Genomic DNA, 24360 nt, shown 5'->3' on the forward strand with positions numbered 1-24360 from the left:
GGGAAGTGGTGAAGATGAAAACGGTAATGGAATTCAAATGTGCGTGGGGTAAACACAAAGGAATCCTATTTAGAAGGAATAGATCCACGGAATCTTAGCGGAGATTGGGTGGTGATGCCGGTATTTGGAGAGTAAAACCGGTGCAGGGCAGACTTCTACGGTCTGTGTCCTGATCGAGACTGAATAGATATGGATGGGATGGAGTGTAAATTTTAAGGGGCTTCAACATCAGTATCAGAACTTTTAGTACAGGAACAGTGCTGGGCAGACTTTTACTGTCTGTGCCCTGAGAAAGGCAGGGACAAATCAAACTCGGGTATACATATAAAGTATTACATACCATGAAAAATTAGTTTATCTTGTTGGGCAGACTGGATGGACCATTCAGGTCTTTATCTGCTGTCATTTACTATGTTACTATGAACTGTGCGTTGTACAATCAAAACAAGGAGAGTGGAGCAACTGGGACCGTGATCCAGGAGTCATGGTATGTCCGTGACAAGAAGCATTCATGAACAGATTTAAAACAAATATTCTTAAAAGAAGGACAACCAATTTGTAATGTCTGGGAAAAGCAGTTAGTGTGTCCTGATGAAGGGATCAAAAGCAACTCTAAGCCCCTCTGAGTTCTGAACAAATAATGACATATACCAGACAAGCTAATTTAAAGGTAATACACTTCAGAACTGCTAAACAATGAAAATTCCTCATAAACGGCATAATGCTATCAAATCTCCCCTTGGAACAAATCAATTTAACAGCGCTGTAATAAACTGTAACCTCTTTTGCAATTTAGATGAGACGTTTTGATATAACACATTGCAATAATCCAGCTACAGCAAGAGTATTGCCTGCACCAGAGTTTTAAAATTTGCAGCTGCAATAAAGACCTGATAACACAAGAAAAGCTTTTTACTCAATGCATTAATTTGATTAACAAAACTCAACTTGGAATCCAATATAATTCCAAGTACCTTGGAATGGTATTCAATAATCAGACTTTCTCCTAAAGTTAATGTAAGCTCCTTGCATGGGACATTATCAAAGTCCCCTAACCAAAGCACCTTAGTCTTCTGTTACGCCTCAAGAAATGCTCAGATGTCCATTGATCTATGAGTAACAAACGAAACAAAAAGCACCAAGGGCCTCCAAAGAAAAGGGATCAATTCTTTAATGACATACGTTGATGAAACAGTACTTAAATGGACCCGACACGGTCCGTGTTTCGGCGCCCAGCACCTATGTCAGGGGTCGCAAGAAATAACTGACCACATGCAGCAGTATTATGAAGAACAAAATGAAATGAAAAAACGATATACTGCAACTTCGTATGATCCCCTTAATGCAAAATAGATAGATATTTAGATTGAGCAAATGCAATCCTTCAGTCCCAAGCTCAGTCAAGTAAAGATTGGGACTGAAGGATTGCGTTTGCTCAATCTAAATATCTATCTATTTTGCATTAAGGGGATCCTACGAGGTTGCAGTATATCGCTTTTTCATTTCATTTTGTTCTTCATAATACTGCCGCATGTGGTCAGTTATTTCTTGTGACCCCTGACGCAGGCGCTGTGCACCGAAACACGGACCGTGTCGGGTCCTTTTTAAGTACTGTTTCATCAACGTATATCATTAAAGAACTGATCCCTTTTCTTTGGAGGCCCTTGGTGCTTTTTGTTTCGTTTGTTGGCTTTTGCTGTGCTTTGCTCCCTCTCTCTGTCATACTACATTGATCTAAGAGTGAAATATGATGCTTTATAGATATCAAAGTGTCCTCAAATTTTGGCAGAGCTGGACATAATAAAAAGATGTCATCTGCGTAGGAAAAAAAATATAATCCCCAAATCTGAAAAAAATGAGCCCAATGAACAAAGATACACATTGAACAAGAGTGGAGACAATGATGAACCCTGGGGTATACCACAACCAGGTTTCCAATAAGATAATATATCATTCCTCCCTCTCAAGCTATACACCCTTTTGCTCAAAAACTGCAAACCAGCAATAACTTCCTGACCTCTACTTAGAAAATGTCTCATTTTTGATAAGTGCCAAAAGCATTGTTTCAGTGCTGTGCCTGGATCTAAAGCCTTGTTGAGTATAAAGCAAGATGTTGTGAAATTCTAAATAATTCTTTAGCTGATCATTCACCAAAAACTCTAATAGTTTGCTCATCTACGGAATGCTGGCAACGGGATGATAATTATCAACATTAGTTAAATCTGCTCCTATAGATTTCGGAAGGGAAGTCAAAATCACAAGTGATGTACAGTTGGAAATCGCAGGGTTTTTTTGGGTTTTGTTGGGCTCACCATACAATATAAAGGGGTAACAGTCAGATGTGTACCTGGGAGATTTTATATGAGGTCCACTGCAGTGCTCCTTGGGGTACCCCACTGCTTTGCTGGGATGTCTGTATGGCCAGCCTACTAAGAATGTTGGCTCCTCCTACATTGCAATGGCTTGATTTTGTGCATTTTTCACTTGGATTTTTTTTTTCAAAAATGGGCCAAAAAGATAAATGCACAGAGCACAAAAACATCCAACAAGTGGCCATTTAAAAAAACAAACAAACATTTTGCTGTTTTGAAAATCACTATATTCGCTATTTGAGTAAAATGTCCAAAGTCAGAGTTAGATGTCATATCGAAAATGCTCCTAATAGAGTCTCTAAGGAAGAAGAAAAGTTAATGGATAGTATGGATGAACAGACTGGATAGGCCATATGGTCTTTACCTGCCATCATTTCCTATGTTTCTATGTTTATCCCACTCTTTTTTGAATTTCATCATCATTTTTCCTTCCACCATCTCTTTCAGGAAGGCATTCCAGGCATCCATTACCCTTTCTATGATAAAATATTTCTTGATGTTGCTTTTGACTTATCTCCCTGTAGCTTTAAATCTTGTTCTCTAGTTGTAGAGTTTTTTGTCATTTGGGAAAAGCTCATTTGCTCAGTAATTCTCTCTCTCTCTCTCTCTCTCTCTCTCTATCTATCTATATATATATATTTAGGACCTCCAATCTCTTCTCATATTTCTTCTAATGAAGATATCTTACCATTTTGGTCACTTTCTTCTCTACCGACTCCAGACTCTTCATGTCATTAGTGAAATATAGCCTCCAAAACCAAAGACAGTACTCCAGGTGAAGCCTAATCAATGTCCACTATAGAAGCATTATGTTCTCCTCCTTTCAGCTCATTATACTCCTCGCTATGCAGCCTAGCATCCTTCTATCTTCAGTCACTATCTTCTTGCACTGTTTTGCCACCTTGAGATCCTCTGAAGCAATGTGACAAAGCTACGGCTAAAGTCAGAAGGATGCTAGGCAGTAGGAGTGGGCACATATTGATGAAATTCTTGAGGCATTAAGGATCTCCAGCAGAAGGAGAGATGAAACTGTACTGGAAAAAAACAAGTGGACACGGATTGCTGGAGCCTGAAGATTCAACCCCTCACCTCTACCTTCCCTCAAATTTAAGAATTGTTATGCAGTCTTAGAGGTAGAGAAGGCAAGAATAGAGTTTGATGAGACTCATAAGACCTATGAAAAAATTAACTAATTACCTAATAATTTTATTTCCTTTACTCACAAATATTTAGTCCAGACAAATAGGTTGTGACCAACTAGAGAACTCTAATGAGTTGTGATTCATAAGCAACAGCTTGCTCAAAGCCCACCTCTTCAATGTTGCTTTCGGCACCTAACCTTTATACCTTTCAGGAAATCTAGACTGCCCCTATTTGACTGACTGTACATTTGTCCTTTAGATTGTAAGCTCCTTTGAGCAGGGACTGTCCTTCTATGTTAAATTGTACAGTGCTGCATAACCCTAGTAGCGCTTTAGAAATGTCAAGTAGTAGTAGTACGTCTAGTAGCGCTATAGCAATGATAAGTAGTAGTAGTAAGCTCCTGTGCTTAGCAACCAAGCCAGTATTCGATACCAAAGCAGTGAAAAAGAGTGACTTCCAGAGAAAAAACTCCAGCCTCTAGATAGAAAAAGAACTATGAAATAAAGGGCAAAACTCATGCCTTAGAAATAATGGGCACAAGAAAAAATCCCCCAGTCTTTGGTAAAAAAATCAAATGTGCTTCTCTAGAACCAAGACTACCGCTACCTAGACAAAATAGCTAGCACCCACTAAAACATACATAAATGTGTTTGCTTTTACTTTTCTTTCTTTTTTTTAAAAACTTTTGAAAGAATGTTTGTATAAGAGTACCCTCAGTAAATTCCACTGTTTACAGACAATTAGATTTCTATTGCCCTGTGGCATAGCACTTCTTTCATCGGGCTACTCATTTTTTCTCTTTTTTGTGTGCGTGCTATTCATATCATATAGTGATACAACTACAAAGTTAGAAATAATGGAACCACAACAATACAAACACCTAAAATTACATATAACCTAGAAAAACCAAAATCATCATAGAAGGGCAGACTCTGGACTGATCCTTTGGGACTAAAGGAAAGAACATTTTCAGGTAATTAACTTTTCATTACATTACATCCCAAGGATCAGTCCAAACAAATGGGATGTAGGAAAGCAATCCTTAAGAGGGTAGGGAATGTGATATCCCTGCAGTGAGAACTGTGGCCCCGAAGGAAGCATCTGCTTGGGCAGACAAATCCAAACAGTAATGCTTAACAAAGGAATGTGAAGACCATGTTGCTGACCGGCAGATCTTTGCCAACGAAATTGACTTAGACTCTGCCAAAGAAGTTGCCAAAGATCTGGTAGAATGAGCCTTGACATGCATTGAAGCAGATCTGCCCCTCAGAATGTAAGCCAAAGTAATAGCTTCCTTAAGCCATTGAGTCACTGTCACTTTGGAGGCCAGCAATCCCTTCCAGAGTCCCACAAGGAGGATAAAACAATGATCAGACTGCATGAAATCATTCGTAGTGGTAAGATAGAGCATAAAAATGTACTTGACATCCAACAGTCGAGGGAAGCATATTCTACAGAATAGACCTCCCTGGAAAAAGAAGGAAGAAACACAGTCCGATACAATCTTCGGCAAAAAGGGCAGAACTGTCCATATGGAAACTCCTGAATCAGAAAAGCGGAGATCCCTGAAAGAGAGAGCTTGAAGCTCTGAATCTCTCCATTCCAAATAAATAGCAAATAGAAATACTGCTTTTAAAGTAAGATCTTTGACAGTTGCCGAATGAAGGGGCTCAATGGGGGCTGAATGAAGAGCCTTAAGAACCACTTGAAGACTCCACTGAGGATGAATATTGCGGAGAGGGGGATGCAGATGAGTGACTCCCTTGAGGAACTGTAGTATAATCAGGGTGAGCAGCCAATGAGGCATTCTGTATCTTGCCTCTATGACATGCCAATGCTACCACCTGACACTAGATCGAATTAAGAGCCAGCCTTTTTGAATCCCTCCCGAAAGAAGGATAAAATTTGAAACAAAGAAGCATGAAACAGAGAAACACCATTCTGTGCAGACCAGCTCTCAAAAATTCTTCACACTCTAGCATAAGAAGAAGTGGACTATCCAGGTCACAAATACCTGGTAAGATCCCCCCCAAAAAGTACAAAACATTTTATACTTCTTATCTCAGAAATAGCGGATTTTCCCCAAGTCCAATTTAATAATGGTCTATGCACTGTTCCTTTAGGAAGCCATCCAAACCTTTTTAAAACTCTACTAAGCTAACCGCCTTTACCACATTTTCTGGCAATGAATTCCAGAGTTGAATTACACGTTGAGTTAAGAAACATTTTCTCCAATTCGTTTCAAATTTACTACTTTGTAGCTTCATTGCATGCCCCCTAGTTCTAGTATTTTTGGAAAGCGTAAACAGACGCTTCATGTCTACCCGTTCCACTCCTCTCCATTTTCTAGACCTCTATCATATCTCCCTCATCCGTCTATTCCCCAAGCTGAAGAGCCCCAGCCGCTTTAGCCTTTCCTCATAGGGACGTTGTCCCATCCCCTTTATCATTTTTGTCGCCCTTCTCTGTACCTTTTCTAATTCCACTATATCTTTTTTGAGATGCGGCGACCAGAATTGAACTAATATTTGAGGTGTGGTCACACCATGGAGCGATACAAAGGCATTATAACGTCCTCATTTTTGTTTTCCATTCCTTTTCTAATAATACCTAACATTCTATTTGCTTTCTTAGCTGCTGCAGCACACTGAGCTGAAGGTTTCAATGTATCATCAACGACAACACCTAGATCCTTTTCTTGGTCCGTGACTCCTAACGTGGAAACTTGCATGATGTAGCTATAATTCGGGTTCCTCTTTCCTACATGCATTACTTTGCACTTGCTCACATTAAATGTCATCTGCCATTTAGACGCCCAATCTACCAGTCTCGTAAGGTCCTCTTGTAATTTTTCACAATCCTCCCATGATTTAACGATTTTGAATGACTTTCAAGCTCATTTTCAAAGCACTTAGCCTCCCAAAGTTCCATAGAAACCTATGGAACTTAGCCTCCCAAAGTGCTTTGAAAATATGCCTCTTTGTGTCATCAGCAAATTTAATTACCTCACTAGTTACTTCCATCTCTAGGTCATTTATAAATATGATAAAAAGGAGGGGTCTCAGCACAGACCCCTGGGGAACCCCACTAACTACCATTCTCCATTCAGAATACTGACCATTTAACCCTACTCTCTGCTTTCTATCTTTTAACCAGTTTTTAATCCACAATAGAAAACTACCTCCTATTCCATGACTCTTCAATTTCCTCTGAAGTCTTTCATGAGGTACTTTGTCAAACGCCATCTGAAAATCCAGATACACAATATCAACCGGCTCACCTTTATCCACGTTTGTTCACCCCCTTCAAAGAAATGTAGTAGATTGGTGAGGCAAGATTTCCCTTCACTAAATCCATGTTGACTTTGTCTCATTAATCCACGCTTTTGAATATGCTCTGTAATTTTGTTCTTTATAATAGTCTCTACCATTTTGCCCGACACCGACGTCAGACTCACCAGTCTATAATTTCCCGGATCTCCTCTGGAACCTTTTTAAAAAATTGGTGTTACATTGACCACCCTCCAATCTTCCAGTACCAAGCTCAATTTTAAGGATAAATTACATATTACTAATAGCTCCGCAAGTTCATTTTTCAGTTCTATCAGTACTCTGGGATGAATACCATCCGGTCCAGGAGATTTGCTACTCTTCAGTTTGTAGAACTGCCCCATTACATCCTCCAGGTTTACAGAGAATTCATTAAGTTTCTCCAACTCATCAGCTTCGAATACCAGTTCTGTCAGCAGTATTCCACCCAAATCTTCCTTGGTGAAGACCGAAGGAAAGAATTCATTTAATCTCTCCGCTACGGCTTTGTCTTCCCTGATCGACCCTTTTACTCCTTGGTCATCTAGCGGTCCAACCGATTCTTTTGCCGGCTTCCTGCTTTTTATATACCTAAAAAACATTTTACTATATGTTTTTGCCTCCAACGCAATCTTTTTTTCGAAGTCCCTCTTAGCCTTCCTTATCAGCGCTTTGCGTTTGGCATTCCTTATACTGTTTCTTATTATTTTCAGTCAGTTCCTTCTTCCATTTTCTGAAGGATTTTCATTTAGCTCTAATAGCTTCCTTCACCTCACTTTTTAACCATGCCGGCTGTCATTTGGTCTTCCGCCCTCCTTTTTTAAAACATGGAATGTATTTGGCCTGGGCTTCCAGGATGGTGTTTTTGAATAGCATCCACTCCTGATGTAAATTTTTGACCCTCAAAGCCACTCTTCTAAGTTTCTTTTTCACCGTTCTTCTCATTTTATCAAAGGAGGCCATCCGATAGCCAAGGCTATACCAGTGCATCCATTCCTAGGGAATATTTCTCCCTGAAGTGGCTGTAGAAGCTGTGTACTTGTGCACTGAGTCTGAAAGTCAAGAGGTCCAGAACCGGATAAGACCCCACTGTGTGGAAAAGAGGCAAAATGGTAGTTGCCATTCCCCTGGGTCCAGTTGCCATTCCCCCCGGTCCAGAGACAATATGCTGAGGAAATCTGCTTGCGAGTTCAGTGAACTCAATTTGTGAGATGCTGAAATTATAGGAATGATCCACTCACTGAAATAGAAGACATGCTAGAGATATACTCTTTGTTCCACCTTGAGGGGCATAATGGAACAGAAACGCCTATCTCCATGGGCGTTAATCTCCGAGAACGGGTCCGTGAAGGGGCGGGGCGGATCGTATTTTTTAAAAGAAAAAGACGCCCATGTTTTATTCGTCAAGGTGTGAGCTGGGCGATTTTGCTTTTCAGCGATAATGGAAAATGAAATCGCCCAGCTCAAAAACGAATAAATCCAAGGCATTTGTTCGTGGGAGGGGCCAGGATTCATAGTGCACTGGTCCCCCTCACATGGCAGGACACCAACCGGGCACCCTAGGGGGCACTTTTACAAAAAACAAATAAAAGGTAAAAGAGCTCCCAGGTGCATAGCACCCTTCCCTTGGGTGTTGAGCCCCCCAAATCCCCCTCAAAACCCACTGCCCACAAGTCTACATCATTACTATAGCCCTAAGAGGTGAAGGGGGGCACCTACATGTGGGTACAGTGGGTTTGGGGGGGGTTGGACGACTAATAGCATTAAGCAGCACAATTGTAACAGGTAGGGGGGGGGATGGGCCTGGGTCCACCTGCCTGACGTCCACTGCACCCCCTAACAACTGCTCCAGGGACCTGCATACTGCTGCTTGGGAGGAGGGTATGACATTTGAGGGTGAAAGTAAAAAGTTGTGAAACATCATTTGTTGTGGTGGGAGGGGGTTAGTGACCACTGGGGGAGTCAGGGGAGGTCATCCCCGACTCCCTCTGGGGGTCATCTGGTAATTTAGGGCACTTTTGGGGGCCTTATTCGTAAAAAAACAGGGTCCAGGAAAAGTGTTCTAAATTCTAGCTCAAAACTGTTCCATTATCGGCGAAGGGCGCCCATCTCTGTTCGCCCGATAACCACGCCCCAGTTCCTCCTTCGACACGCCTTCGACACGCCCCCGTCCACTTTGTCCGCATCCGCGACGGAGTGCAGTTGAAAGCGACCCAAATTCGGCTTTTGATTATACCGCGTTATTCGTTTTTGTGAGATAAACGCCCATCTCCCGATTTAGGTCGGAACTTGGGCGTTATTCTCGTTCGATTATAAGCAGGCTTGTCTGTTGATGTAAGACATGATTGTGAAATTGTCCAAGAGCACGTGCACCAGCCTCCCGTGAAGAAGAGGCATAAAGGCTAGCAGAGCTTTCTGGATAGCTTGACGTTCCAATCTGTTGATGGTCCAGGATGCCTCCACTCTCAACCAGCAGCCCCGTGCAGAGTGGTGGAGATAATGGGCTCCCCATCCAAAGAGGCTGGGATCAGAGGTAAGAACACACCAACTGGGAGTCTGCAAGAGAGACTCTGCCTGTGTGTATGCAGGTAGAAGCCGCCAAATCAGATTTTGTCTGGCTTGAGGCATCCATGGCACCAGCTGGGTAAGTCTGTAAGACCAGAGACCACTGGCTCAACAGAGACAACAGTAGGGGATACATGTGGAACTTCACCCAGGGCAGAACATCCAAATTTGCCACCATAGAACCAAGAACCTGAGCATAATTCCATGCCCGCGGGCAAGGAATAGAGAGAAACCTGAGAATTTGCTGTTTGAGCTTGACCTGACAATGATGATGCAGGAAAACCTTCTCCACCTATTGAAGCACACTCCCAGAAACTCCAGGATCTGGGTGGGGGCGAGATGACTCTCATTGTAATTAACCACCCAACCCAACCAGAAGAAGAGACAGGACTATCTGTGTAGTACAAAGGCTCTCTTGATAAGAAGGTGCCCGAATTAGCCAATCGTCCAGGTAAGGATGTACCTAGATCCCTTGCTGGTAAGAAAAGACTGCAACCACCTCCACCACCATAACTTTTGAAGTGTAGTGGCAAGGCCAAAAGGCATGGCCTTGAATCAGGGGCGTAGCTACGGGTGGGCCTGGGTGGGCCCAGGCCCACCCAATTTAGCCTCAGGCCCGCCCGCCCACCCAGAGTCCGAGTCCATCCCCGTCCGTCTTTATTTTCGAATCCTCGCCCGCAGCGATGAACTGGCGGGCGGGGCGCCAGTGCGCCGCTCTCCAGTAGTAAAAGCAGCAAGCCGGCAGGTTTGAGTCCGTCCTTCGCTTCCCCGCCCGCCTCTCTGCGTCCCGCCGCCTGAAAGGAAATGACATCACAGGAAGGCGGGACACAGAGAGGGCGGGGAAGCGAAGGACGGACTCAAACCTGCCGGCTTGCTGCTTTTACTACTGGAGAGTAGCGCTCCGCCCGCCAGTTCGCCGCTGCAACCTCAGGAGTGGAGTGCAAGTGAGCCAGCCTATGAAGTCCACTGTAAGGAAGCCATTTGGTAAATTTCTGTTTCTACTCCCCCGCGCAGTCGTCGCGTCGCGGTTCATTGAAAACATAGCAAACAAAATTAACATTGCAGTGAACATGATTCTACATAGAACTTTCTTTACAAAACTTTGTGGTTCCTTATATTTGTCCGTATAATTATTTAGGATAAGATACGTCAAGTGGACCCTGAATTAGTAGTATTCTCTATTGGAGTTGTTAAGCATGTCACCCATTGCAATTTGATAGGTGTAATAAAAGTAATCGGCACCCTTATCCGCATTTACTAGGAGAGTTATTAGGGAGCATGTATAATTACGTGCCGTTCTGTTTAAAATTTGGTGGTTGATGGTAATAGGTTTGAAGCTATAGTAGGACTTGCAGTAGAGGAATCTCTCTCTGAAATATCAGGCGTGCTGCAGTGTTTTGGGCAGTTTATCATTTCTTTAAGCTTAAGGCTTTGCATCCGATGTACATTCCATTACAGTAGTCAGTGTGGACAGGATACGTGATTGAACCAGGAGCAAAATGTCATGGTGGAGAAGCAGCTTCTGATTCTTCTTAATCTGCACAGTGTTTTGAAAACTTTCAATACTATTTCAGGTATTTGGTCAGATATGAGGTTGTGGTCTATTGTGATTCCTAATACTGTTGTTTTTTTTCCTTAGAGGATAGCTGGTTTGATGGCAGTCTTCAAATCTTTGTTAAAAGCCCACCTTTTTGATGCTGCTTTTAACTCCTAACCCTTATTCACTTGTTCAGAACCCTTATTTTATCATCCTTACTTTAATATTCCCTTATCTCTTGTTTGTCCTGTTTGTCTGTCCTAATTAAATTGTAAGCTCTATTGAGCAGTGTCTCTTCATGTTCAAGTGTACAGTGCTGCGTACGTCTAGTAGCGCTTTATAAATGATAAGTAGTAGTAGCAAGCAAACCTGTGAGCTGCTGCATCCACGTTGTTCTTTACCAAGAGAGAGATGAGAGATGCTGCGAAGGGGGAGAGGGGAGGGATGGAAAGAAACAGGATGGGTGGGGGAAATTCTGGTCACACTGGATCACAGGAGAGGGGGGCAAGACGAAAGAGAGAAGTGACAGGAAGATGCTGGGAGGGGGTGAAGGGTGGGGAGAAGAGAGGGAGCAGATGCTGGGCTAGAAGGGTGGAGGGAGAGAGACACTGGGAAAGGTGGAACCATGTGGGAGAGGCCAAAGGGGTGGCAAGGAAATAAATGTGAGGAGGATGGTGATTACAGGGGAAAGAAATATGGTAATGGGGAATAGATTGAAGATGGAAGGGAATGGGTGGCTGGGGAAGTAGAGAGATGGTGAATAGGAGAACTAGTGTGTAAAAAGGAAATGGAAATCTGACAGGTATCTGAAAAGTAAAACAAAGGAATGGGGTTAGGATAAAATTTGGGTGGACAGAGAAAAGAAAAAAAACAGAGGAAAGAGCTAAAATGGAAAGGTCAATATGTCAGAGGCAAGTGAAGTGAGGGAATGGAACAAGAGAGGAGAAAAAGACAAATGGACAGCAGCTGCTTGAAGGAGAAATAGCAGAAAGATTGGAAAGTTCAAAAGAGAAACTGGATCAACATGATGGAAAAAGAAAATGACCAGACAACAAAGGTAGAAAAGGTATTTTATTTTGAATCTTAACTGAAATATGATAGCTTGAGAAGTGTGCATAGCGGATGTCACTTTCCTCATGAGCTAAAGTGTTTCTGTTTCTATTTTGAGTTGGGAGGTGCTGGGGGAGAGGTGGGAAATAGGGGGAGGAAGGGGCGGGGCAGAGAGAAAATTTTGTGCCCACCCACTTCGGGCTCAGGCCCACCCAAAATTGGCTGTCTGGCTACGCCACTGCCTTGAATTGAAAATGATCTCTCAGGATCACAAACTGGAGACATTTCCTGTGTGAGGAGGCCAAATTGGGATATGAAGAGGTCCAATGAGGTGAGAAACTCACTTGCCTGTACTGAGGCTATGACAGAACGAAAAGTCTACATGCAGAAGTGCAGCATTCTGAGAGACTTGTTATCCCCTTGGAGATCCAGAACTGGATGAAAAGAGTCTTCTTTCTTTGGGATGACAAAATAGATGGCATATCAAGCCATGCCGCTCTCTGCTATAAGAGTGGGCTCAATGCCCCCCCTTACCTTAAAGAGGCTAAGGTAGTTAGAACTGCCCAACTCTTTGAGAAGCTGCCCCAAGGGGACAGCATGAAAAGATCTGTGAGTAGCTTTGAAAATTCTAGCTTGTAGCCATGGAGAATGATATTTAGGACCCAATTGGTCTGCAGTAATGGTGGTCCACTCCTTGTGAAAGCAGGAAAGATGCCCACCTATGTCTGAGTACAAGGAGTGAACTTCGACCAAATCATTGCAAGGGCTGTGAAGAGGAAGATGTTCTTGAGGAAGCGGAAAAGGGATTCTTGCCTCCTCAAAAGGAAGGCAAAGTCTGAGAAAAGCAAGGTCTTTGAGTGGAAGCACTAGTTTTCTCTGGTCTATACCTCCATGCTTCTCAAAAACGGAGGCTTAGGCTTTTCCTCAGGTAGTCACTGGACTTTGGAATCTCCCAGGTCTTTAACAATCTTCTCCAAATCCACACTAAAGAGTAGTTTCCCCTGAAAGGGCAACTTCGCTAGATGAGATTTGGACAACACATCAGCAATCCAGTGCCTCAACTATAGCCAGTGTCACGCCAAAATGGTGGCAGAATCTGTCGAGACTCGGGAGCAGGTACTGGGCTGCTAGACCGATGCATCGGCACCTCCTGAATAGAGGGAGAGCGATCCTCTTGACCCCAACACTTCTCAGGTGCCGATTCCCTCGACACCCCAGAGCTCCCGGCACCGTATGTCGAAGGAGAACGATGACGGTGCTTCTTCTCCTTCGCTCGACGCCCGTCATCAAGACTCCTCAGTACTGACCATGGGTCGGTAAAGTTGCTGGTGGCAGAATCTGTCGAGGCTCGGGAGCAGGTACCGGGCTGCTAGACCGAAGCATCGGCACCTCCTGAATAGAGGGAGAGCGATCCTCCCGACGCCAATGCTTCTCAGGTGCTGATTCCCTCGACACCCCAGAGCTCCTGGCACCGTATGTCGAAGGAGAATGATGACGGTGCTTCTTCGCCCTCGCTCGACGCCCGTCATCAAGACTCCTCAGTACTGATGAGGAAGACATGGAATCCTCACGTCTCATCGGGGCCAGGTCCGATGAGGATCGGTCCTGGAGGGCTTGCATAACAGGAGGCCTCAAGACAGGTGGAGACCCACTCGATGCCTCACTGCTCCCAGCATGAGTTGGTCATTCCGCTGCCATTACCGTCGCTCCTGACATTGATGCGTCCCTCGATGTCGGTACCGATGTCGATGTCAAAGGACCGGACTGAGCCCCAAAAAGCTTCTCTCGTTGGGCTTCTCGAGACGCTTGGGTCCGTTTCTTCATACGAAGACACAGACTACAAGCGGCTGGGCTATGGTTGGGCCCAAAGCACTGGATACACCAAGAGTGGATATCGGTACCTGAGATGGTCCGGTTGCACCGAGTACAACATTTGAAGCCGCTGGGTGTCTTCGATGACATGGAAGAAAAAGCGGCTTTGGCGAAATCAAAAGACGTGATTGTGCCTCTGAAAGAAGAAAGGCTCAAAAGAAAAGGGGTAATACCCGGCCGCTTCGAAGAAGAAAGAAAACTTACAAAAAAGGCTAAAAAAACCTAAGAAAAATACGGGAAGGTAAAAGTTTTTGTTTGTTTGTTTTTTTAAACGACGAAAATCGTCGAAAGCTCTTCCTGGGCCAAAATACGAAGAGATGAAACCGAAATACACTATTTCTCCGCCGTGGGAAAGAAAAAAACTGAACGGGAATACAACGGGCGGGAATTCATCTGCGCATGCACGGTTCACGCGCCAGAAGGCTGTGGCAAAATTTTTTAATTTTTGCTCTGAAAAAATTTGCCGTTTCCTGGGCCGCCGTGGACGCCGACCCACATGTGAGATCAAGCAGCCTGCTTGTCCCCGGAGAATAATAGGGACACTGCTAAACAAATATAGTGAGATTTATGGAATCCAATGGATTTCAGGATTCCAAGTAGCATGACTTTATTAGAGGTAGGTCTTGTTAGACAAATCTGATTAATTTCTTTGACTGGGTGACCAGAGATTTAGATTGGAGGAAAGTGCTGGATGTGGTGTACTTAGATTTTAGCAGAGTCTTTGACATGGTTCCCAATAGACAACTTATGAAGAAACTGAGCACTCTTGGTAAAGGCCCTAAAGTCACTGGGTTAGAAACTGGTTAAGTGAGACGTGATAAAGGGTAATAGTAAATGCCTTTCAACCCAAAGATAAGGGCATTTCCAGTAATATGCTGCAGAGATTGGTCTTGGGTTTCTTTGAAACATTTGTGTACATAGCAAACCCCGGAGCTAGTCTTGAGGCAGACCCTAACAGAACACTCGGCCCACTTGCCTATGGAGGCTGGCAGGGTAGAATTTTCCGGGAGGTAGCGTCGGCAGCAGGATCAAGGGAAAGGAAATGAGGGAGAGAAGTAGGTCAGGGAAGGAAACACTGAATTTAAAAGACTCAGTGTCAGGTTATTGGGGATTGGCCAGAGTGTGCTGAACAGGCAAGGCTGTTGGGGTGAACAGTTGGGATATTTAAAGACCACCCCTCCAAGGTGTGAGGATCTTCTGCTCCTCGGAGGCAGTTTTCTGGAGAGGATCAAGTTCACCCACACTGGCGGCTACTGCAGAAGATGTGGAGGAAATTTCCATCTGTGATAGTGACTTCTTCAACAAGGAGCAGAGCCCGGAGCAGGTCAGTGTTGCTTCTACTCCTCCAATGCATCCCCCAGTACTGCCAACTTGAAAATCTAAGGCCAATGCCTTATCGGTGCAGGGAGACACGGCAAATGAAGTACCTCGGTGGGGGTGGATTTCCTATCTAATTTAGGATTAAGTATTACGTTGAAGTCCCCATTCAACACAATAGGCTTATCACCCTCAGAACTAATGATGTCTAAAATAGCATAGAAAAAAATCAGGACAATCGGTATTTGGAGCATCAATATTTAACAAAGTTAAAGGTTTATCATCTATAGTCACTGATGCTTTTACTCAGTGCCGTAGCGAGGGCGGCTGACACCTGGGGCGGTTCGCCGCTGCGCACCCCCTCCGGAGCGCATTCTTACCACTGGCGTAGGAAAGGGGACAGGTGGGAGGGCCTCTCCGCCCCAACTGCACGTCGCTGGGAGCTGCATCGGCTCCACTGATTCCCTGTTCTCTCTACCCCGGAACAGGAAGTAACCTGTTCCAGGACAGAGAGAGCAGGGAACCAGCGGAGTCGACACCCCCCCCAGTGGCATGCACCCGGGGTGTACCGCCCCACCGCCCCCCTTCCTACGCCACTGCTTTTACTCATCTACCTATAGAATCTTTGTCATAGGTTAGCAGTTTAATATTAGTTCTCTTTCTGATAATGATGGCAACACCACTTTTTTTTAAAGCAAATCCAAGAAAACAGGAGGAGCCTCCACGGAGAATCAAAGCAAAACAGCAAAAGTAGAGGCTGACAAATGTGCAAACCAATAGGGAGATAATATCAAGAAACAGTTTATTCAGAATATTCATATCAAGGACCCGACACGGTCTGTGTTTCGGCGCCAAACCTCCTGCCTCAGGGGTCACAAACAACTTTCTACAAAAAACAGGACAAATTAAAAAAATTTTTTTTAACATAATATTAAGAGATATCAAATAATATATCTGCCATTATGAAATATATAGCCAAACATATATGGACATTCATAATAGTATTGCACATCTGTAGATTTATAATGATAAATTATATGAAAAAATTGTTTTAAATTCATAATATATTATAAATATGTAGGCAGATATTATGGACAGAGAAACACCAAACAATAAAAAGTAATAACTATCAAATAATGACAAGCGAAAGATATAGGTCAGTCTGATGAAACATCAATACCTCTACATATATATTTATCCTGATCTTATGGTGAAAAATACATTTATAAAACTTGAACTAATAAAATATTTTAAAACATCATGATCCGACACTGTTTAAAACTACATTATATTTACGTATTAATTATAAAAATAATTCAATGAAATAAAGTCAAACGAGGAGTTCATACATATGCATGACTATCTAGTTTAAATAACTGCCATTTACCATCAACTGCAGAAAAAAAGTGGAGGGAGAGACCAATTAGTTTTTAATTTGGCAGATTCATACTCTGATAAGTGTGTCTCTTGGAAAAAGACAATATCTGGAGAATGCTTGGTCAAGGAGTTCAACAATTATTTCCTTTTAATAGAATTGTTAAAACCCTTAACATTAAGGGATATGATAGTGACAGTCATGTAACATCAAAGGTATGCAATATTAACAGGCATGTTGAGAAATTTGGCTAGTGTTCTTAACTGAGGCAGTGGATTAAAGACAATGTGATGTACAAACTGAGTACAAATACAAAAAAAAACAGAGCATTGTGCAGAAAATTTTTATTTATTTTTGTTACATTTGTACCCTGTGCTTTCCCACTCATGGCAGGCTCAATGTGGCAGGCAATGGAGGGTTAAGTGACTTGCCCAGAGTCACAAGGAGCTGTCTGTGCTGGGAATTGAACTCAGTTCCTCAGGACCAAAGTCCACCACCCTAACCACTAGGCCACTCCTCCTCTCCCACAGAGAACATACAAGCACAGTATGTTCTAACCATGAGACGTGGCGACCTGGAAGGACAGCAACCCTTCACTGAATCCAATAATAATGATGTGAATAGTGTTAACATTGAAAGATCAACAATAATATAATATATATGATGCAAATATATGATATACATAAGAAAACTAGTAATATGACTGTCACCTTAGAATCAAGTGAGCACTTATATCATTGTGGCAGCCATGATCTGATATGGAGAAGTAAGCAGACATGCAGTAAACGTATAAATGTATGTTCGTAAAACGCTGGTTTGGTTGAAGAAAGTATATAAGGATTACTCATGCAATGTAAAGTAATAAAAAGTTAACTTGCATCAGCCTTGCAGGGAGCGATTTCTTCCATGAATTCAAAGCATTGGTAGAGTAAAAATCTTTTGTAACATTGTTGTATGTTAAGTGCATTCGAGCTGGGAAGAAGAGGCCGTTTCTAGTGTTTATTTCTTTTAATTTAGGTCGGTATGCCAAGAATTGTTTTCTTACATTGACTGTAGCTTTGCAGAGGTCCAGCATTAACTGTAGCACCTGACTTTCGAATGTCACTGGAACAGGGAGATGAGCCCGTTGTAATATGTCTGCTGCATCACAATGGGCTGCAGATATTTATTTTTTGGCCCACTTTGAGTCAGTACTTGGTGCTCTTGCTTCAGTTCAAAGTCCTTGGAGAACTGGAGACCTAATATATTAGGTATGAATTTTTCCGAAATTTGTATAGGATCTGTGTCTTCTGCATTTTCAAATAGGCCCAGGAGACGGACGTTATTCCTCCTCACTCTATTGTTGCTGTCTTCCATTTCCCACTCAAGCTATGATATCATCTTAATTTGTCTTTTGCAGCATTTTTATGTTTTCATCCACTACTCCCTGTTTTGTTTCTAGCATGATCACTTTGGAATTTAATAGGGATAAGTCTGATTTTATCGTTGATAGATCCTCCTTAGTGTCATTTAGATCCTCTTTAGTCTCTGATATTAAGTCTTTGAGAGCACGAATCTCTTCCAATATGGTGGCTGTAGTAGAATCTTCAGTCTTATCTGAGGTGTCTTTTTGTGGAGAAACTAGTTCTATGTCGTTTGCTATTTTTACCAGAAGCCATGTCAGTAAGCTGGATCGAAGGTTAATGTTAAAGAAAAAAGGTTACATTGCTGCATGGATTGAGATGATATTTCAATTTAATGCGGGAGTCATCAGGAGCTCAGTAATTATACTGCCATCACTGTCAGTGCTCCACAGCGCCCCCAAGTGCCTATGATTTAAAATAAACTGCTTGGATCTACTGTAACCATAAAATATAGAGCTGGCCTTACTAACAAAATCCAAGCCTACCTGATAAAAGTAACCAATCGTAATCCAAATAAACCAATCCATATTGGAAACCATTCCATCTCCACTAGAAATACAAAACAGAAAAGAAAAACCAAAAAACAACCTAAAATCAATCAGATCTGGCAATATAATCTCAATAACCCAGGTACTGAACCAGGTGCCGCACTAAGGCTTGCGCCTTAGGCAGGATGCTGAGTGGCAGGGCCCTGCTAGGTGCCGCACTGTTAGGCAGCACTGTCCTGTTCAGAGTTTATTGTACCTGTCTACCCTTGTGCCAAACCTGAGTTCACTATCCACACTAAAGGGCCGATGCACAAAGTTTACCATGGTTGCAATGTTTGCTTTAGATCTGTTGTAGCCGGTCTAAAACAAATGTTATGTAGTGTCTAATGCACAAAGGGGTTTTGCGGGACTTTAACCATCTGCCATAGCAGCTACTAAGAATCCTATGCAAATGTATTACAGGAAACTCATTAGTATTACAATGAGCATTCAGTGCGATTCACAGAAAGGAGCACCTACGGTGGGTCTGGAGCTTCATTGTGTGCAGTCTTCTTGCATTTTTCAATACCAGGAGGAGCAAAACAGTGTTGGAGAGCAGAAACAGCTTAGAGGGGCGGAGAAACAAAAGCAGACAGTCTATCGGGTGGGGAATGCCCCTATGATGTCAGCTGGGGGGGCTTAAACAAGGAGGAGATTCCCAAGCACACCAGCAAAATTGGCCGGGGAGGGGGGAGCCATAGGGAAAGCAACTAAGCTGAGCACTGCAGGGGAAAGGAGCAGTGGGACAAAATGATTCCTGGGTAAGCACAGAACATAGACTCTTACAGAGAGACTGTTCTGCACATGTGCTAAGCGCTTTCCCTACCAAGCCACTTGCAGATTTTCCATGCATCTCATTTGCATGCAATTTTCTTTTATCATTGGTCGCTGTTTAGAAATTGGTAAATTCAACAGCTACTGCAGCATTTAATGGCGACTTGAGAGCATTGGGGGCCTTAATCTTATCACTTCTCTGTCTCTTTCCTTACTCTTCTAAGATAGCTAAAGCACCAAACACAGCTATATTTTATCAAACACTGAAATCATTAACTGCACCTCACCCCTCTACACTCCCCTCCAGCCAAGATCTTGTGGACTATTTCAAAGATAAAATCACTGTTCAACGTAGCACCTTCGCCCATACATTATCAACTATGTCACATAGCCCTACTTCACAACCTCATCTATCGCTCAGCCTACTCAATGGATTTCATACCCCATCCAAATCTCAGCTAGACACCATAATGAAAGGAATGAAAGCCACTATTGCCCCTTGAGACCCTATCCCTTCCACTTTCATTAAAAAAAACTCTGCCCAGGAGCTAGGCCCTTACATCTCACAAATGATTACTTCTTCCCTTTCTTCAGGTATAGTCCCGGAGGCATGAAAATAAGCTATCCTAAGGCCTAAGCTAAAAGACCCATCCAAGCCTCTCTTGGACAAGGGGAATTATCGCCCCATAGCAAACCTTCCTTTTCTTATAAAAATTGCAAAAAACCACCATTCACACACAGCTTCAAGATTTCCTTTAAAAAACTAAAACTCTTCATCCAAATCAGACAGTATTTAGAAAACATCATAGTACCAAAACTGCCCTGCTAGACATCACAACTCACATTCGCTGTCAATTAGATCACAATAAATCAACTAACCTACTCTCGCTCGACTTCTCAGCAGCATTCAATTTGGTAGATCACAATCTGTTGTTAGATGGGCTTTTTCAAATAGGGATTCGAGACCAAGCACTCAACCAGTTCAAATCTTTCCTCTCCGACCGCTCATATACAATCTTATGTCAAAGACCTGAAATCAAAGCCATTTACTTTCAATTCAGGTGTTCCACAAGGATCAATCCTTTCTCTGACCTTGTTCAATATTTTTTTAGCCCCATTACTAACACTCGTTCAATCCCTAGATTTCATAGCATTCGTATACGCAGATGATATACAATTTCTACATCATATTGACTCAACAGATACTCACATGATTTAATCACTAAATCATAAGCTTGTACAAATAATCGAGTGGTTGTCCCACAATAAGCTTATACTTAATCCTAGAAAATCAATTTTTCTTCTCTTTTCCAACTTTGCAAATGGTATACTCACACATCCCATTCTCCTTAACTCTACACAAGCTCTGCAAGTGCAATCCACTAAAATACTTGGCCATTTACCTAGATGAATCTCTTACATTCTGCAAACAGATTTCGCACATCAAGAACTGCTTGTATAGACTCAAACAGATTAGATCCGTTCGTCCATTCCTTGATCCGCAAGCCATTAACATCCTTATACACTCCTTTGTGATTAGCAGACTAGACTATTGCAACTCATTATACCTAGGTCTCAAAGCTACAGACACTAGACACTTAAAGATAATCCAAAATACAGCTATAAAACTAATAACTGGAAAAAAGAAATTTGATCACGTGACCCCACTCCTTAAAGCCGCCCACTGGCTCCCATTGCCCCATTATATTTAAAATTCTGCTGCTGGTCTATAAGACCTACCAAATCTTTGCTGGCTACTGGTTCCATACACCAGCCAGAGACTACTCCAATCATCCACTCAAACATTTTCTAGTAATACCATCTTTTCGCGTCATTGTACACAAACATACTAGGAAAGCTATTTTCTCCGTACAGGGCCCAGAACACTGGTACAGGCTTCCACAGAAACTTTGTCACCACACTTCCCTTCAAAGTTTCAAAAAGAAGCTTAAGACTTTCCTATTCCTAGATGCGTTCTCCAAAATCCTCTTTATACACTCCCCATTCCACTGCTGCGGAGGATGAGTCTGACTGACAGTGAGTTTTAATGCTCCCTTCCTTCTTTCCTATTAAGATATTGTAGTTCTGCCCTCTTTCCTCTTGTGTCTTGTATTGTCCGTACATGCATGTTAGCTCATTTTTTGTTTTTAGCCTGTATGCCGCCTAGACACCTGATTTGATAGGCGGGATAGTAAATCTAAGCGAGTCCTGCAGTGTATCCACAATACAGTAGTGTGGTGTCCTTTGCAATAAAGCCTCCTCCTACCTCTTTCTCTAACAGAGTGCTAAAATTTACACACTGATTGCACATGTAAATTTATAGAATAGTGCCATCCATGTGTGTCAGTGTTTACTTATTCGCATACAGGGCAGTATAGTGCCTATATTCTATTCTATAATTATGCAGTAAATTGCCATAGTGCGTAATTGTGAGGGGCGTCCACATGGTTGAGTCGTTTCTGCCCTATCCCATCCTCTTATAAGGATCTCTTATAAGGGAAGATACATGAGATAGCATTTTATCCCCTACTTTCAGCCTGTAATATGTCTAGATCTGACTCCTGGTCAGCTGTTCAGTGTTTTTTGTACCTGTCTGCCCTTGTGTCTGAGCTCACTAGCCACACTTAATCTCTCCTATCACTTCTCTGCCTCTTTCCTTAACAATATATGTGTAATATCAGTGAGTCCTGCAGTGTATCTGCATTATGGCAATGTAGCCATAAAAGCTACTTATGTCTTTTAGTCAATCTTACACTGAACACAGACAAGATAGAAAGTCAGAAGAGAATGAAATCTTTCACTTACGGGCTACTTTCAGCTCCAATGTTGCTTCTCCATAGGACAGATCAGATTGAAAGAAACACGAGTAACTTCCTTCATCATCAGGCTCAATATTCTGTATCCTCAGTGACACGATGCCACATGAAATGTAATTTCTGATCAGCTCTGTCCTGCCTCTGTATTCTGGGATCTGATGCTCATTCTGATCCTTCCCATTCTCATACAGGTGCACGACTAAGTTGAATCTGGATCGGAACCACCTCACCTCCATGTGTTCAGCACTGAGGACTGAGGAGAGGTGGCAGGATAACTCAGCATCTTCACCCAGAACAGCAACCACTGGTTGATCAGGGCCAATGACTTCAAAGTGTTCTGCAAATTATATTAAAAACAAATGGAAAGACATTAATTAGCAATGGAGATTATGGGTCTGATTGCTGAGGCATGTAAAGAGATATAACAGTCTACACTAGTTACAAGGGCCTTGAGGCAGGGGAATGAAAATGACCAATAAACTCTTCTTACAAACTGGATAACCTTCCAAGTGTTTATCTTGGATTGTAGGAATCCTGTCATGCGGATTGTGAGAAACTGTAGAAGGACCATGCAAGACTGGAAGATGGCATCTAAATGACAGATGAAATTTAATGTGGATCTATACAGATTGAAGCACATAGGGAACAATGACCCAAATTACAGCTATACGGGAGTCACTGCCCAGGAAAAGGATCTAGGTGTTATCGTGGACAGTACACTTAAATCCTCTGCTTAGTGTGCTGCAGCAACCAAAAAAGCAAACAGAATTGTTAGGAAAAGAATAAAGAATAAAACAAAGACATCATAATGCCTTTGTATCACTCCATGGTGCAACTGCACCTTCAGTATTGCGCATAATTCTGGTTGCTGAATCTCAAAAAAGATATAGCAGAATTAGAAAAAATAGAGAGAACTGCGACCAACATGATTAAGTGGTGGAATGACTCTCACATGAGGAAAGGTTGGGGAGGTTGGGGCTCCTCAGTTTGGAAAAGAGATGGCTGAGGGGAGATATGATAAAGTTGTACAAAATCCTGAGTGGTCTGGAACTTACAAATGTAAATTAATTGTTTTTCAGGAAGTACAAAGGTAGGGGACACACCATGAGGTTACACACATTTAAAACAAATAGGAGAAAATATTTTTCACTCAACACTCAACCCAAGCTCTGGAATTCATTGCCAGATGATGTGGTAAAGCAGTTAAGATAGCTGCATTTTAAAAAGGTTTGAGTAAGTTCCAGGAGTAAAAGTCCATACACAGTTATTAAGGTAAACCTGGAGAAAGTCACTGTTTATCCCTGAGGTAAGTATCGTGAATCTTGCTACTTTTAGGGATTCTGCCAGGTATTTGTTACCTGGATTGTCCACTGCTCTGATCCAGTATGGCAATTCTTAAGTTTTTACATTCTTATGGTTCCCAGAGGTAGAAAAACCTATCCCAGAGATGGCAAGAGTCACTCCCTGATCCTGATGCTGATAACTCATTCAGTTACAGAAACCTTATTTAGATTTCATCACCCACCTTTCCAACTCTATGTACAAAGCTAGTTATAAATTCAGATAGATTCCTGCCTCAGAAGACTTACAATCAGGGCTAAATTTACTAAAAGGTGACATCACCCGATGAACCCGGAAATGGATTATACTCTTCCAGAGCTCAGAGGAAAGCTTTTGGAAGGCTCCCTCTGAGCATGCTGTACTTGCCCACTATATAAGTCCCTGTGGAGCTATCTCCCCTCCAGGTGTCTCCAGCTTGGTTCCGTGGTCTCATCCATTGGGGAGGAGACTTATCCTGCTGTCCATGGAGTACCCCCATTACAGGTAAGTAGCTCCGCTTTCTCCATGGACAAGCATTCAGTCACACACTGGTGACTCTCCAGCTGAGGGGGTGAGAAGGGGCCAGATATTTTTGCCCATTAGATGGGCCCCTTCGAAAGCCCGCTATGGTAGGATGAGATTGCGGGGAAAGGGAAGGAATTAAGCGAGACATCAAGCTCTGGTTTTGCTGAACTTTATTAAGGCCCACATGGTGGGCCAAACAATGAGAAAGGAAACAAGAATGGTTGTGTAACTAACATGGCAACTAGGGCATTGCCAATATGGTAAGGAGAATATGCTCTCTTGTTTTTTGTGGGATTTGTGGACTGGAATGTGAGTGTACACATCCTGGAGGACCATGGAGGCTAGCCAATCGTTCTTCCAGATCAGTGAGAGTGCATTTGGAACTTTTCCCTCAGGATGCATTTGTTGAGGTCTCGGAGGTCCAGGATGGGTCTGAATTCTCCTGTTTTCTTGGGA

The 24360-nt window shown here is 42.7% G+C and overlaps 1 protein-coding gene across 7 annotated transcripts in view; it reads right to left on the reverse strand.

The window, feature by feature from the left end:
- The window catches only part of LOC115466340 (butyrophilin subfamily 1 member A1-like), a 331994-nt gene that overhangs the window by 289299 nt on the left and 18335 nt on the right, over positions 1-24360 (reverse strand). For all 7 annotated transcript variants that reach the window (XM_030197528.1, XM_030197527.1, XM_030197526.1 and 4 more), the window contains exon 3: positions 22049-22396. In XM_030197528.1, coding sequence (XP_030053388.1) covers positions 22049-22396 — 348 coding nt within the window. The remainder of the gene's footprint in view (positions 1-22048; positions 22397-24360) is intronic.

Source organism: Microcaecilia unicolor, chromosome 3 (genome assembly GCF_901765095.1).
Source record: "Microcaecilia unicolor chromosome 3, aMicUni1.1, whole genome shotgun sequence".
Taxonomy (NCBI): domain Eukaryota; kingdom Metazoa; phylum Chordata; class Amphibia; order Gymnophiona; family Siphonopidae; genus Microcaecilia; species Microcaecilia unicolor.